General features: G+C 29.2%; 1 protein-coding gene across 1 annotated transcript in view; it reads left to right on the top strand.

Annotated features, from left to right (window-relative positions):
* Nucleotides 1-16,005, top strand: part of LOC106868360 (agrin) — a gene marked incomplete at its 3' end in the record, with an annotated part of 738,012 nt that overhangs the window by 545,426 nt on the left and 176,581 nt on the right. Inside the window, exon 8 of the mRNA XM_052968462.1 lies at nt 3,259-3,321. Coding sequence (XP_052824422.1) covers nt 3,259-3,321 — 63 coding nt within the window. The remainder of the gene's footprint in view (nt 1-3,258; nt 3,322-16,005) is intronic.

Genomic DNA, 16,005 nt, shown 5'->3' with positions numbered 1-16,005 from the left:
ATATATATATATATATATATATATAATGTATATATGTATATACATATATGATGTATATATATATATATATATATATAATGTATATATGTGTATACATATATGATGTATATATATATAATGAATATATATGTATATATATATATATGTATATATATATATATATATATATATATATAATGTATATATTGTATATATATGCATATATATATATATTTACATATATATATACATATATATTTACATATATATATATATACATACATATATATATATATATACGTATATACACACACATATATACATATCTTTATATATGTATACATATCTATATATACACAGATGTATATATATATATATATATATACATATATATATATACATACATATATATATATATATATATATATGTATTATGATTATATATATTATATGCATATATATGTGTATGTTTATGTAAATATTTGATGTCTTTAGTTGGAGTTTATGAGAAAAAAGGTTATCAGAATTGTATATCTTTATTACAATTTTTTTTAATATCTTAATATTGATGTTGCAAATATTTTGGCACTACTTAGGTCTTTACCTGAATTCATTAATTTCCAGTCTTCTTTAAAAAGTGTTTCTCAGTGGAGTATTTTATTTGAAGAAGACTAGTGAATACAAAAATATATGCTATTGTTTGCAAAATAAAATTGATATATGAGCATAAAAAACTTTCATCCTTCTTACTATATTAGTTTAATGTATTAAAATTTTTAAAAGAGATGAATTATTGAAGGATGTTTGGTGTCTGTAAAATTCAGTTTTCATTATACAATGACCACAGTCTTGTTAGATGCTAGATATTTCACATGCATGCAGCATTTCTAGTGTTATGCCCTTCACATGCAAGAACAATCCTCATATATAATAATATATTTGATAACAAATATAATGTTCTGAATAAAAGCAAATTTTACTGTCTGATTGAGTCAGGTATTCTCTTGCTTGTGTACTCACATTTCCACATATGTAATATTACAGAGGTCACAGTTTTACCTGCTGCTTAACTTCAATCTTATCATCCAAGATCTAATCAGTGTCTTGTTTCAAGTACAATTCAAAAACTTTACAAATTAAGGTATCTGCATATAATTGAAATGTTTTCTTGCAGACAATTCTTAGTTCTATGTGTTAACTTAACATTCATTTTGAGTCATTGTTGTCAAAATTTCAATAATGACTAATATGTAAGGAAGCCTATTTAACAAGTATAGTGAGAAATGTGAATGAGCCAGATATGTCTGAAAGCAAAGGAATGATAACATTCTAACTTATATTATCAGGAAATAATTTTCTTCAAACTGCCTATATTATTAAAGATAATCAATTTTCATAGTCATAATTTAGAATGATAAAACAAAATTTCAATGAAGTTTGTGAAATCCTATTTTTCTTTTCTCAGTAAAGAAAATATCTTACTAACAATCAATAACAAGTGCTTTCTTAAATATTTTGAAGTAGAATTATATGGATACATTTTAATATATGGTTTTTGTAATGTAGAGTGTATAGGTAGGTTATTTAAAATTAAAAATAGATATTGTTCTATAGTATGAACAAGACTATCAGAATATTAGAATATATTGATGTTTGGTCTATTTTATATTAAATAAACAAATGGAATATATATTAAAATGTTCTCATTACATGAAAGTATAACATAAGATTAATAGTTAAGCACAGAGTTAACCTAATAAAGATATATTAGAAACAAGTGTTCTGTACTTATCTATTTTTTAGTTTTTTTTTGTTTTTCTGGTAGCAAAATGTAGACTTGTTAACATATTCTGTTATCAATTTACATTCACATGAACTGAATATTTTCAAGTGAATTAATACAGCATGAAGAATATCATCATACAAAATTCAAACAATATTTCAATTATTTACAGTTTAGTTTTTGCTGGTGTTGGTTAATTTCGTTGTGGTAAACGCCTTTTCTATCAGATCTAACACTTATTCATGTGTTATGATAATTTTGGGATTTTGTAAACTTTCTTTTTCACTTATAACTTGTATTGTATAAAATTGTATGATAACGCATAGCCCTAATGTATACTTGTATTTGAATATTATATGTAAATATATATGTGTGTGCATATGTATATAAATTTATACATATTATTCATGTGTAATTATATACATATAAATATATATATATATATATCTTTTTCCATATGCGTGTGATTATGTACATGCAGATATACATAGAAATTCAACTTCTACCAAAAAAATGAATAATTAAACACTGTGTAAGTTGTACAATGGCAAATAGATATAATAATTTATTAAATCAGTAGCTACATCATATTTCCATCATTTATGTAAAGCTTCAAGATCAACAAAATATTTAACAGAAATGTTGAAACTCTTGTAGTATTTGTATTGAATCTATGTTGATATTGAACTATATATTGAATTCATCAGATGCAATAACTGATATTTCATGGTTTCTCAAGACTGAAACCAAAAATTCATATTTAGAATGTAAATGCGTTTAAATGTTTAAATATAAAGACTTGATAGATATTAAAAAAACCTTATTTTAAAGGACTATTTTTATTATTTCTAATTTTTCATTCAAATGTTTATCTCAATCCAGATGAGTTCAATAGGCTTTAAATTATGTCAACAATTGTGATTGCAAGTGACTAAATTAAATCTCTTCAATGGAATCCTAAAATGGAATTTTTCATTTTGTTAAATTCATGTGCTAACTCTCTTTTAGTTGGGGTGTTTATAAAGATATGTCTTAAAATCCTGTACTGCATAGATACCTTAATAAATCATAGAGCTGTAAAGAGAATTCTATAAATAGAAAAGCAAGCTGACTAAGTTATTTTCTTTTATTCATATGTAGTGAATAAAGTTTACTGTAGTAAATATGGTTCACAAGTAATTCAAACTTTGAAAGAGAATTTCTTCACTATTTCACTCAGCTGCTTGTATGATATTATAGAACATGTAATTTAATTTTTTTTTTTTTTTTTAATATTTTGTTTTACAGGTAAGAAATTTGTTCACTTAAGTAAAATATAGTTAAATATTAACGTTTTAAGATTTCATAAATAAATTTAAAATTCTGGCCTCTTTGATTCATTAGTACATTCAATTTGGAATCTACTTAATATCAGTCATAAAATGGCTTTGTTGATTTATGAATGCTTACTTTAATCCAATAGACATTTTCAAGAAAAAATGTTTTGTTTTTTTTAGTTAAAAAGTTGGAAAGGAAACTAAGAACAACTAAATATTATTTTGTAATTCCAAATCTTTCAGGTGAGAAATACATCTTAACAAATATAAAATGAATATATGATAAATATATGATAAATATGCGCAAACGAAAAGCTGCATAAATTTCTTCATTTTTCTTTACATATATATATTTGTATATATATATATATATATCGGTTGGGGAGAAACTCTGTTGAATATTATATTAGAACATTGTGTCTTTGTTCATTTCACGAATTTATTCCTGATTTCATATAAACAATTTGCTAAAGAATTCCAATTCTCCATTGATAATTGCTTACTAAAAAGTATGCAAGAAAAATGTTACAACTTAATCATAATGGCAAATTATTAGGCATATTTTCAGATTTGTATTGAATCATCTTCAAATTAAATGTTATCGTCACTAAGCTGACATAGATTATATTCCTGTAGATTTATTTAGCTGCCTGAGGAATGTGTAAGCAATACTCAGTTACTTTTCTTTTAATCTAAGTTTGGCTTATCTTCTGTTTTATCATTGAGGAAAAGAGATCTTTCTTCATTCTATTTGTAGAACTTTAATTAAATTGTCTATGATTAAATAATATACTAAATGAATTTTTTAATTGTTGGTTTTCACTGACAAATAAAATGATTCTTATAAAAACTTTAATTTTTCTTAAAAATTTTATATCTTTGAAAATTCTATAAAAATATATTTAAAATATGGAAATTAGCTTTCACTTCAAATATAGTTAGGATATTTATCTCATGCTAGGTATTAAGTGTAGTATTTCAAATTAATAAATCTACACTTTAGAAAATCTTAGTTTTATGGAGCGCATCAGGTGTTTTATAATTTCAAGAATTTTTTAACTCTCACATATAATACTTTCAATAATATTATATATATAATTGTTTTTTAAGATATGCATTTATTTTTAAGCATAGAACTCAATTTAGAAACATTTAGCTTCAAATTTCAGATTTGCATATTGAGTGTTTGTGTACTATTGCACAATAAATTATATTTTACATAGCAAAGTGGAACATTTCATGAGATATATTTAATATCATTAGTCTGTATGTGACAAGGTGAGAAGTATCTCATTGGTTCCTAACTTCCTTATTCTCTTTCCTCTCTCTTTCTCTCTCTCACTCTTGTTCTCTCTCTCTCTCATCTTTCTTTCTCATTGTGTTTCTGTAGTATAAGATTCATAAAATTAGTTTCTCCAAACCCACAAATGAATGTAACAAAATTCAGTAAGTGACAACACATTAAACTGATTGGACGATAAATGTTTAAAAAGGATCTTAGCTACAGCTGCAATGAAACTGACATTAAAACATCAGAATAATTTGGTTCAATATTTTCTGAAAGTAACAGATATAGAATTTTGCTTATATATTTTTTAAAAATGTAATTTAATTATGCGTAAAATATCTAAGAAAGGATAGATAAATGTCAAAAAATGTATATAAGCCTATCTATATTTGATATAAACATAACGGAATGCATACTTCAGAGGAAAAGAATTACTGTTATCTTACAAATAGCAGTATATTTCCTCCATTTTATTTCATTTCTTTATTACTACAAACCTTAATTAATTGCTCATATTAAATATATTTTACAATAAATATTTGTATTTATCATTTTTAAATATTGTAAATATTTATTCATCATAAATATTTTTACCTTATTTCATTTACAATATTTCTATTTATCTTTTTTTATTATTTTTTAGTTATGTCATCTTAATCTTGTCTCCATTCGTTCAACCAACCAAATAACTATGATTATTAGGTAGTTTCTCAATAGAAAAAGACTTTTGAAATTAGTAAACTAATCTATTTTCAATGAAATATGAACAATTAGAAATATTACATTTATGAATTTGCTTTGCAAGATTCCTGATGTGAAATAATGTGTTGAAACTGTTATTGTTTTATTTCAGGATGGTCATTCTTATTTCTTGCCAAATAAACACACGCACTATATATTCGTTCTTCACTCATTTATTATTGTTCTTATTTTAGCTTATGTCCATTGTCTGAAAATCTTTCATCACACATTGGTGACATCTTGAGTGACTCTTCCATCCATATGTTTCTTCCTGTTCTGTTTAGTCATAGAGAGACAGAATGGACTAAACAGAACAAGAGGAAACACATGGATGGACGAATTACTGAAGAGGTCATATAGGTATGACTAAAGGTTTCTAGACAATGGACATAAGGTAAAATAAAAACAATAATAAATGAGTGAAGAACAAATATATAGTGCATGTGTTTATTTGGCAAAAGAAAAGAAAAAAATGACCATCCTGAAAAATAACAATATTAAAAATATTGATTTATTTAATTAATATCCATGAAAAATGTATTCCTGTGTCTCGGGAAGGATGGCAAAAGGGAAAATAGAGCTTACATTTAGTGTAACGAAACATTCCACAGTTGATGTTTAGGGTCAGGTCAAACTTGATTGAGCAAATCTAAGACAAAAGGCATCTTAGGCATGATCAACTATTTTCTACATATACAGGGAATTTATGATTACATTATTTAATATATACATATTTTCAATGTCTTGGAGTGTGATTTAAAGGAGATATTTGATTGCTTTTCTACTAGCTTCTTAATGGGCTTGAATCATGTCGAGCTATAAAAGAGCAAAGTAAATACATACATATATATATATGAGAGAGACACAGAGAGCGGGAGGAGAAAAGGAGAGAGAAAGTGAGTGATACATATATACATATATCAATGATGATGTTTGTTTGACTTGAAACAACATAACCATTTCTCACCAAATTTTTTTACAAATTTACTCACAACCCCAAAATCAGGCCACAATAGTGCACAAAAGAAAAATCTCAGGAACCAAGACTGCTTGGGTAAACCAGGGACGATTCAAGAAAAGAGATGTTGAAAGACTGAAAATAGTAATAAAGTTGTAGCAGTGTAGTGGTGTTATGGTGGCATACAACAGAAATGTTGCCAGTTTATGTAATATCAAGCACTGTTTTTCTTTTTCTTTCATTTTCAATTTTTCTCTGTATCTTTCTTCAGTTCTCCTCTTCCTCTCTCTGCTCAACAATAATTCTCTCTCCTTCCCTCCCTCCCTCTCTCTCTATCACTCACACACACACACATATGCACACATACAAATAACATACATGTGATTTCTCACTCATAGCTATTAAAATTCCTTATTTGAAAACCATATCTTTGAAAAGTTAGTATGCAGTTTCAAATACCATGGAAGGTGGAAAATAATTTCATCTTTAAAATCACTTCTTGTTTAAATGTTTTGTGTGTGTGTGTGTGCTTGTTTGTCTGTATGTGTTTGTATATCTGTGTATATGTATTTGTGTGTGCGCATTTGTGGGAGTGAGTATCCACGTTTGTGCATGTATATAAACATCATATATGTATTCACACATATCTCTCATATATACACACAACACAACACACATGTACCTAATGTTACCTATTCAGAGGGACATGGTGAGGTAACTTACAGAACTCAGAATATTAAAACAAAGTGTTCACATGTTTTGATTAAAATAATGAAAGCAACAAAAGATGTTGTATCACTTGAGAACCGATCAGTCCCTGATATGTTGTCAGTTTGGTAGCGAGTGTCTGTGAACGATGAATCCAATGGCAAGAGAGATTAAAACGATCAGAGAACTTTGGTCTGGGGATAAGTATTGGAGTTGTTTCTCGAGACCCACAGGAGTCTACGATATAATGAGACATTTATCCATTTTACAATGCTCCTGCTGTTCATAGCAGTTACTTGTTCCTTCTGTTATACCAGTTCCCAGATGAGTGAACTGAGCCATTTCAATGCTAAATAATGTGGCCTCAGTTATCAAAACACAGTGCCATTAATAGAACGTGAACAGTTGACTTCTGTTGCTGGTAGCTTATTCTATCCACTTTGATGAGTGTGCTTTTATTTATGTACATATGTGCATGTAGGCACATGTATGTTTTTGTGCGTGTGTTATTTATAGTTCTATAATAGCATTAACTTTCATTATTTTTTCTTCTTTTTATTTCTTTTGCTCTGTTTCCTCATTGTGTCTTGCTTCAGCTGTTCAGTCATACACTATAATTCTCTTCCCATCTCTCTTCTCTTTTTTCCTTATCATCATCATTGTCATATATATAATGATGTTTCGTGTAGATAAATGAAATATAGTCAAATTATGACACAGCCTGATATGTATTTTTATATAAAGTAAAATAAGCTTTTTTTACTAACTACTTCAATTATGTAAAACAGCTGCAACATATTCCTAAACCCTAATTAATTATATTCTCAAAAAATCAGTAATATTTGAATTTTTTTCTACATCATTGCATATAATAGACAAGCTAAACCACTTGGGTTATATTAAGGAGTAAGCAACAAAAGGAAAACATATTTTTATTACTCTTTTGCCACAGTTTATCTCATAGTAATTTATTTTGTAATAAAAACCAAAACTCTAAATTATAATTTGGATATTAACCTTATTAAACCTTTAGAAGCAGTATATATAAGAGTTAGTAACAAATCTATGTAGTCTTTTAGACTTGAATAGATGTAGCTGTCAAATCCACTACTAACACTCCCTATTATCTTTACAATGATGGCTGGTTTCTTTTAACATTCTAAAGTAGGTCTATACTAAAGATGGGATGATTATAGATAGTGCATATTTAAATACTACACATATATACGCACACATACATACACATCGACAAAGCATAACACAAAAGACATGATTTCATGACTTGCCCTATTTTCAGGAAATTTGGCTAATATATCATTTATCAACAGAAATTTACCCGTGCCAGGGTTTCATAAATTGCATCGTATTTAAGGATCTAGACTATAACATACGCTTAATATTTAGTATCACCACTGAATTAGCTTAATGAGTGCTATTAAATGAATAAGGTTATATGCTATTTCTCTCCAGTAGTCTTCTGCTCAATCCCATAGGGAATCTTATCAAGTTCTTGTAAAAATTAACAGTTCTTCAGAATCTAGTTTGAAAACTGTTATATGTGAAGCTCAATAAAGCCATCAGATATTAAACACTAACATTCTAGACACCACATTCAACTTGTTAATGCCATTCACAAAATACAATGTATATTAATGAAGCACAGAAACAAGTAAACACTAGCAGACCAATTTATCATTTCACTAAAATATGGAAAACATGGATTTAGCTTACAAAAATTACAGATTAAACTGAAATTCTCAGTTACAAATCATAACAAATTATAAATTCTTCAAAACAATATTTTTCCCTTGACCATCATTAAAGGCAACATACACATAGACACATATGTATACACACATACACATTATTGGTGGAGGTGATTGTTTTTCTTTCACTTCAAGTTTCTCCCTTGAAGGCTAACTCAGCATCTTTTATCTACAAGATATATTGAGTATTCTTACTTTTGTTTGTAGTATTATTTGCCGATAATATATCATCGTCATTTTCAAGTGCACTTCCTTTGCTGGTATAGGTTAGATGAGTTGTTACACTCAGAGTCATTTCTCATTCAGAGTTACTATCCTCTTAGGCAGGTCAGAGAACATCTCGTGCATCCATTCCCATTAATTTCTACAGCTTGATACCCTTTTTAATACCAACCATTTTAAAGAGTGTACTAGATGCCTTTTATCAAAACACCAAAATTAGGGAGACCATCATGCCTTTATAAATATATATATATATATATATATATATATATATATATACTCAACATCTTTCTCATTTTATATTTGTTTTTCTATGCCATCATATGTTCACTGGTCTCAACCATTGTGACACTTCTTTTCATCTGACATACATAGCAACACATAAAACCTTGTAACAAGAAGTAATTCTAGTTCATTCCATTATAATATATGCACCCAAAATATTCTTCAAGCATACTTGTTTCACAGGTTTTCCATGATGCTGTCATCTCTTCACAAGATCCATTCATGCTTTTAGATTTTATTTTTACTTTGACTTATCCTGCAGAAAGTTGTGCTCATCTGAATCTGTTAATTTTCTAGGAATTTTTTCCTGTTTTTTATACTTATTTGTAGTATAGTGCTAAGTCAGTCTAAGAACCTTTCTATTTCAATACATTGATTTTATGTTTGTCACTGTGTTTGATTTTTTCCTATTTTGAAAGTAATGTAGAATGTCTTGGGACTAGATCTCTTGGTTGTGCAAGCCAAGATAATATGGTCCTACAAATATTTGATCTCAAAGGAAAGTTACCTGTCAAGTAGCATGCAATATATCTTGAAGCAAAGACAGAATAGAACACCCTATGTTGATACCACCAATATTTTGGAGCACTATATGTTGAAAATTCTCCAAAGTATATCATTTAGCTGCTAGTTCTCATCAGTTGATATGATTTTGTGTGATTTAAATTTATGTTCTGAATATAACAATTACATACATTGCTATTCAAAATAGGTTTTGAAATGAATTGTTCAGTAGATTGTAAAAAGTAATAAGGAGACAAGACATATGTATTTCAATTTGCCTGAAACTTTTGAAAGACAGCCACTGACAACTCTGGTTCATTATAGTGTAGAGAAGTGCATCCATTACTATACAAAAATTAAGTATCAAAACTTCTACCAAAAACTTTTGTTATAAGACATATGATATTATACTTAGATATACTTAGAGGTAACATATGATGAGATGTGTGATTAGCTTTATCAAAATTACTGAAAGTAATCTAATGCAGTTTAAAGTGTTTTAAAATATATTGAGGAAAGGGTTTAGAACTGTTTTTAAACATTGCAATGACTCTGTTAATATGAAATTTACATTGATAGAGAGGAAATGTTTAGAAAATGAATCAACCAGACACCTCTGTTTAGATGATCAATCAGCCAGTGATAGCAGGCAAACATGAAACAAATCATACCTTGATATCATTTAAAAAACAAGGACTTATCAAGTAATGTGGTCCCTGATCTACAAAAAGATAGGATGATCCAGGATGACTAGAGACTAAATAACAGAAAACAATGTTTCAACTTTGCCTTTAAAATTGGTGCCTTCTAGGAAAGTCTAGATAACCTTTACAGAATGTTTCACTATAAAAATCATTTCTAGGATGAGTATAGCTAAAGTAAGGACAACTTCACCATACCTGTCTGGGGACTCAGAATGCAAAGAGCATTTTGTCCAGTGCTCAAACAATTATATCAGTCCACACCCCTCAGCTGATAGTTTATTTGACTCTGGAAGGACAAAAACCAAATTTGACCCAGGCAGGATTGTAACTCAGAGTGTAAAACCCAGAACCAATATCACAAGGCATTTTGTCCAATGATCCAACACTTTTGCCTTCCATGCCAGAATGCATTGTACAGCTTGACAGGAGTTGGCAAGAAGACTGTGCCATGCTGTTCTGTCTGCTTTAGCATGATTTCTACAGTTGGATGGCCTTTCTAAAGCCAACACCTTTACAGACTGTACGGGGGGGGGCTTTTTTTGTGGCACCAGTACCAGGAATATTATATAGGAGGAGTAAAAAGGAAGCATTGCAACTCAGATTATTGTGAATGCTAGAATACTTGTAACTGTTGTCAATGTGCAAGAGCTGAAATGCAGATGTACAATAGCAAGAAGCATTTGAATAAATTACTTTAAATAGATATTTTGAAGAATGGATATTGACCTTTCACATTGATCTAAAACCTGAAATGTGAATATAAACAGAATAAAACAAGTCTCATGTAAATCGAACTAGTGGTTATTAAGATACTTGGAGTTTTAGGGGTATGAATACCCAAAACAATGCATAATGGGAAAATACTCCAAAAATAACTTAACCTTAGAAGGGAAGAAACTCTAACCTTTCCATTAGACAAAATATTTGTAAGTGAAAATTACTTTAAAAATACAGTAAATATTTTGTAAAAGACCTGTTCGTAACCTTGGTGTGAAATAGTTTTTTCCATAGGTTTCTTTCAAGTGCATTCAACGTATCTCACCTCCAAAGATTTGACTGCTTTTTCAAGCAGGCTCTGCTATCACGTAACAGCTATTTGCGATAAAGGATCCGAAATACTTGTTATGTGGTAGCAAGCCGTACAAGAAATAACAGCCAAATCTTTCCTTTTCTGGGGGAAGGAGCCATTTACATGTGATTTCGATGTCACATTCGTTGAGAGCATGCAAAATAACCTGGAAAGAATAAAAAAGACCATGAAACAAAACTCCGTTGCTGAGAATCTCAGACTTTCCCAGTACCTTGAATTATTGGTGACCCAACGGGTCATGGGTTGTCTAGTATTTTATAAAATCTGGGTAGATGAGTGACAGAATCAAAACTGAGCAAAATTTGAACTTCAAACACAGATATAAAATCAGTTATTATAAAACATTTAGCCTGATAAATAAATGATTCCATCTCCTGTTCTAAGGCATATAAATATAATAATGAAGAAGATGTGAAGATTTAGTAGCAACAGAGAAATAGATAGAAGTAATTGCAAATAGAATAATATTGCTTAGGTTATTGGTATACAGTGTTGACTACAATAATTTCATACACTTCATACATACCAAGTTAGACCAGCAAAAAACCTAAAACTCAAGGAAACAGTGAAAAGTTACACAAGTGTAAATTAAATAAAAATCATAATCACAAATAGATATTCCAGTATGTATATGTGTAGATGTCAAGGTGGTTCTATAACAAACCGATAAGTTATATCCATAACAAAAGAAATGTTCTTGACACCAATTCAGAAAACCACTAAAGCAAATCATGTGAATTAAGAGTTGTATTGACTTTATTCTGACTAGAGAGTGAAAAAAAATGACCAAAAGTCACTAGCTAGGATATTATTTTGTTTTGTATTAAAAGGTAGAGCTGAGTATTACAATTTTTAATAAACACAAGAAACAATTGAAGAACTTTGGAATTTGCTTTGTGAAATAAACTATAACCACATATGAAGATGTCTTGTACTAGAGATGTGATATTTCTAACAAATAAGACAAACAATTAAACAGCTTTGAAAGTTGCAATATGAAACAAACTAATGAGTCAAACATTTTATTTTTATGGTCATGAATGATGCAATGCAACTTTTAAAGTACTATATGAAAGTATGAGGTAGTTGAATGAATCTTTGGAATAAAGTGATTACATTAGATCATGTAAATTTGATATTACAATGAATACTGCAAAATTACAATGAATACTGCAATATAGAAATATTGTTGCAGCAGAAAAGCTGAATGAAGAAAATATTGAACTAGTTACTCATAGGTTATAGATTCAAATTTACTATATGCAAGCAAAACATTGTCTTATTCTAAATTGCCTCACTTCACCTAGCTGTCAAAATTGTGTACCTCTTATATCTAGGATTTCTTTTTCCCTTGGTAGACAGGCATCCTATCCTGAATGATACTTATATGTCTGATCCATCTCATTCTATGAAGTGAGAAGTAAGCACCAATTATCAAAAGTTCTTTCAGTTGATCAGAAGCATTCCTAGTTTACATTTTGCCTTGAAATATTCTGTTCTTCAAATGTCTCAAAATATGTCTATTATAGAGAAACAGTCATCGATTATGAACCACTATAGCAATGGTGGATCAATGTGGAAGTTGGTTTTGATATTAACAAATAGGTTAACAATATCATGGAGAAACATCTGCTGCATATCGAACAAGTTATTGTTTTAATTAATATAAAAGTTTTATCAGTTATCACTTATATAAAAAGGTTCAATCTTTCTGTGTAATTATTATTATGCTATCATTTTCATCGTTGTTGATGATTGTTTGGATAGATTAATAATGCTGAATCTTTCTACCTATCTTCAATTTCCACCATCTCATCTTTGTGATTTAACGTTTTCATACCTCGCAAGTTATTTTTTCTCTACTTTCACCATGAGTGTTCGTCACCATTAACTCTTTGTACCAGCTTTCTGTCAGAAATTAGGCAGCTATGACCAAATTTATTGAAATTAACGTTATTGGCATTCATATTGTGCTAACTTTTTGTTTTCATTTGAGCCAAATGCTTCATAAAAGTTAAAAGAAAGTTGTCTTCATGTTAGTAAAAAATGTTATTTACTAACTCCTATGTAAATTTCATTCACCTCTTTTCAAAATTTTAATGTCTGCTATATTGCTTGTTTTGTTGGAATTATGGATTTATTTACTAAAACTGACTTATTAGTGGGGGCCACAAACTCCTATAATTAATATAATTTACTAAATTATAAAACACATTTGTGAAATTTTAGCTACTATGAATCTTTTTTATATATTGGCTGATTGTAAAGGCTGCAAACCATCAAATCAAAAAAGAATTTAGAATAACAGATCCTCAGTCTGATTATTCAATGCATTAATAAGGTTGTCTCACTAACATTATATGCCAATGTTTATAAAAATGATTATGAAGAATAACCTTTAAGAAAGTCATTGCTACACAACAAGTTTTGTAACAGAACCTATATGTAGCTAGTTGAACTACTTGAACTAGCAGCCAAATCTATATCAAATTTCACTGCCAGAGTCTTCAAAACATTCAATAATGTGACCCAAGTTGTGCAATGCCCTATCATGGCTTCTCAGCCAAGTTAAGTTAATCTGGAGTTAAGCAATAGCTTAAAAGAAATCTAAATATGCTGTAAATATGCTGTAAAGACATCTAAATATGCTACAATATCAATCTACATGACCCAATGATGGAGCTTCTCTGTAGACACTTGACCAACTAGAAATGTCAACCAATTCACCCTCAAATAATTCCTTTTTGCCTTAAAAAAGAAGGACATATTAGATAACGCAGTCATAGATACATTACATCTATCTATGATGGGACATAGCTGGAAAGCCCTTGGTCTTGTGCCTGCTTGATCAGGACTAGCACAGCAACAACAATGTATCAATCTACTATGTTGATTACAATTCAGTTGATTGTGAGACTCTTTTGAATGGCTGACTAATTTACTATCAGAATTAATCACCTTTTATCTAAAATGTCACTCAAATTGTTATTAAATGAGACCACATCACAAACACTAACTATATTGCATGGTGTACATTAAGGTTTAGCATTGGGAGCCAATCCTCTTTGATACTCATTTTTTCCATTACATTCTATAACATTAATATTTGTGTTTCAATTTGCACATTAACACTGACAGCTATCAAGTCACTGATACATTCCACATCTTCACATCTGCATAAAATTCAATAGAAATTTTCCAGTCATTATTAAAGTTATCAATAAATGGAAATATAATTGCTGTCTCCAACTAAATCTGACAAAATTTGTTATAATTTTGTTGTTTTCCTCTTGGGATCATACTGAATCTATTATTGGAATATCTATCTTTGTGGTAGAGACTTTCATATAGCCCATAAGTGTTATATTACATAAATACATGGCCTTTAGCCAGCATATCAATCAGTTGATCAATCATTCATGTATGCCAGAAGTGATATTTGTTTATTCTGTTTTGTCTTTTTTAAGAAACAGAATATTTCTTTCACAGTATCAGACTAATAATGTTGTTGACTCTATTGTCATCTCCAAAGTTAACTGTTGTAAGTCACTCCTCCTCTCATGCCCTTTGAAAAAGCATCATAAATTAAAAGCTGTAAAATAATTCTGCTCTGTTTGCCAGGATTTCTTTGCTACTAATAATGGAGTGTGTAATAACAATAATTTGCCTTTACTACCCTGTGTTGCTACTGAGAATACTGGCACCAGCTTCTGACTGGATGAAAGAACAGAATCTCAGCAATGAAAATGTTTATCATAATCATCATCTGCATCATAAAATAGCATTATATAAAAAACATAAAATTATTGTCGTTATCGAAATAGATGAATAGCAATATCTTCAGTTAACAAAGTAATTCTACTTCAACATATTTGGAAATTACAAAATTAGAATTTATAAGCTGATACAGAAAATTGAATGCAGTCATAAAATTATTTACTTAGTTGTTCCATCCATCCATTTTCACCAATCACTGATCCTGGGAAGGTCATGGGAGTAGAGTTCTCAGGCACCTCTCCATAGGATCCAATCAGAAGCATCTGTCTTTAAAGTTTCCTACCTGTTTCCCAAACATGACCAACTGAGACTATGGATATTATGCAACCATCTTTCTTATGATCTACCCATAGGTTCCTTTGCTAGTTGGCTCAACTTGAAAAATCTGTTTTGTGATTCTTTCCTGTGGCATTTCCAGTAGTTAATATCTAAATATACTTACCTTAAATTTGTTTTAATAACCTATTTGAAATACCATCTTAAATACATGTTCATTTCATGTGCCATTGACGTATCCTTTACATGGTCACTGAGCCTGTTAGAAATAATAGCGAAATTACCCCTCAGCCACATACTACCCTCTTTTAAAAAAGGAGGGACATGGGAAATGTATTTGGGAGATACTCTGCCTGAAAAATAAATGGTGGTATAGCCATACTTTGAAAACTTTTTATCATAAGCCAGCTTTGACTAAATAATAACATTGTTCATCATTTCAAAAATGTTCTATTCTGTTAATTTATAAATATTTGTTGCTGTGTCCATTCCAGCATGACAACGGATGTTAAATGATGACGGATGATAATGTGTCTGTCTTAATGTGTACATTTTGATATATATATATATATATATATATATATATCATCATCATCATCATCATCATC

Source organism: Octopus bimaculoides, chromosome 6, assembly GCF_001194135.2.
Source record: "Octopus bimaculoides isolate UCB-OBI-ISO-001 chromosome 6, ASM119413v2, whole genome shotgun sequence".
NCBI lineage: Eukaryota > Metazoa > Mollusca > Cephalopoda > Octopoda > Octopodidae > Octopus > Octopus bimaculoides.
Note: the sequence above shows the minus strand (reverse complement) of the source record. Positions and strands in the feature narration are given on the sequence as shown.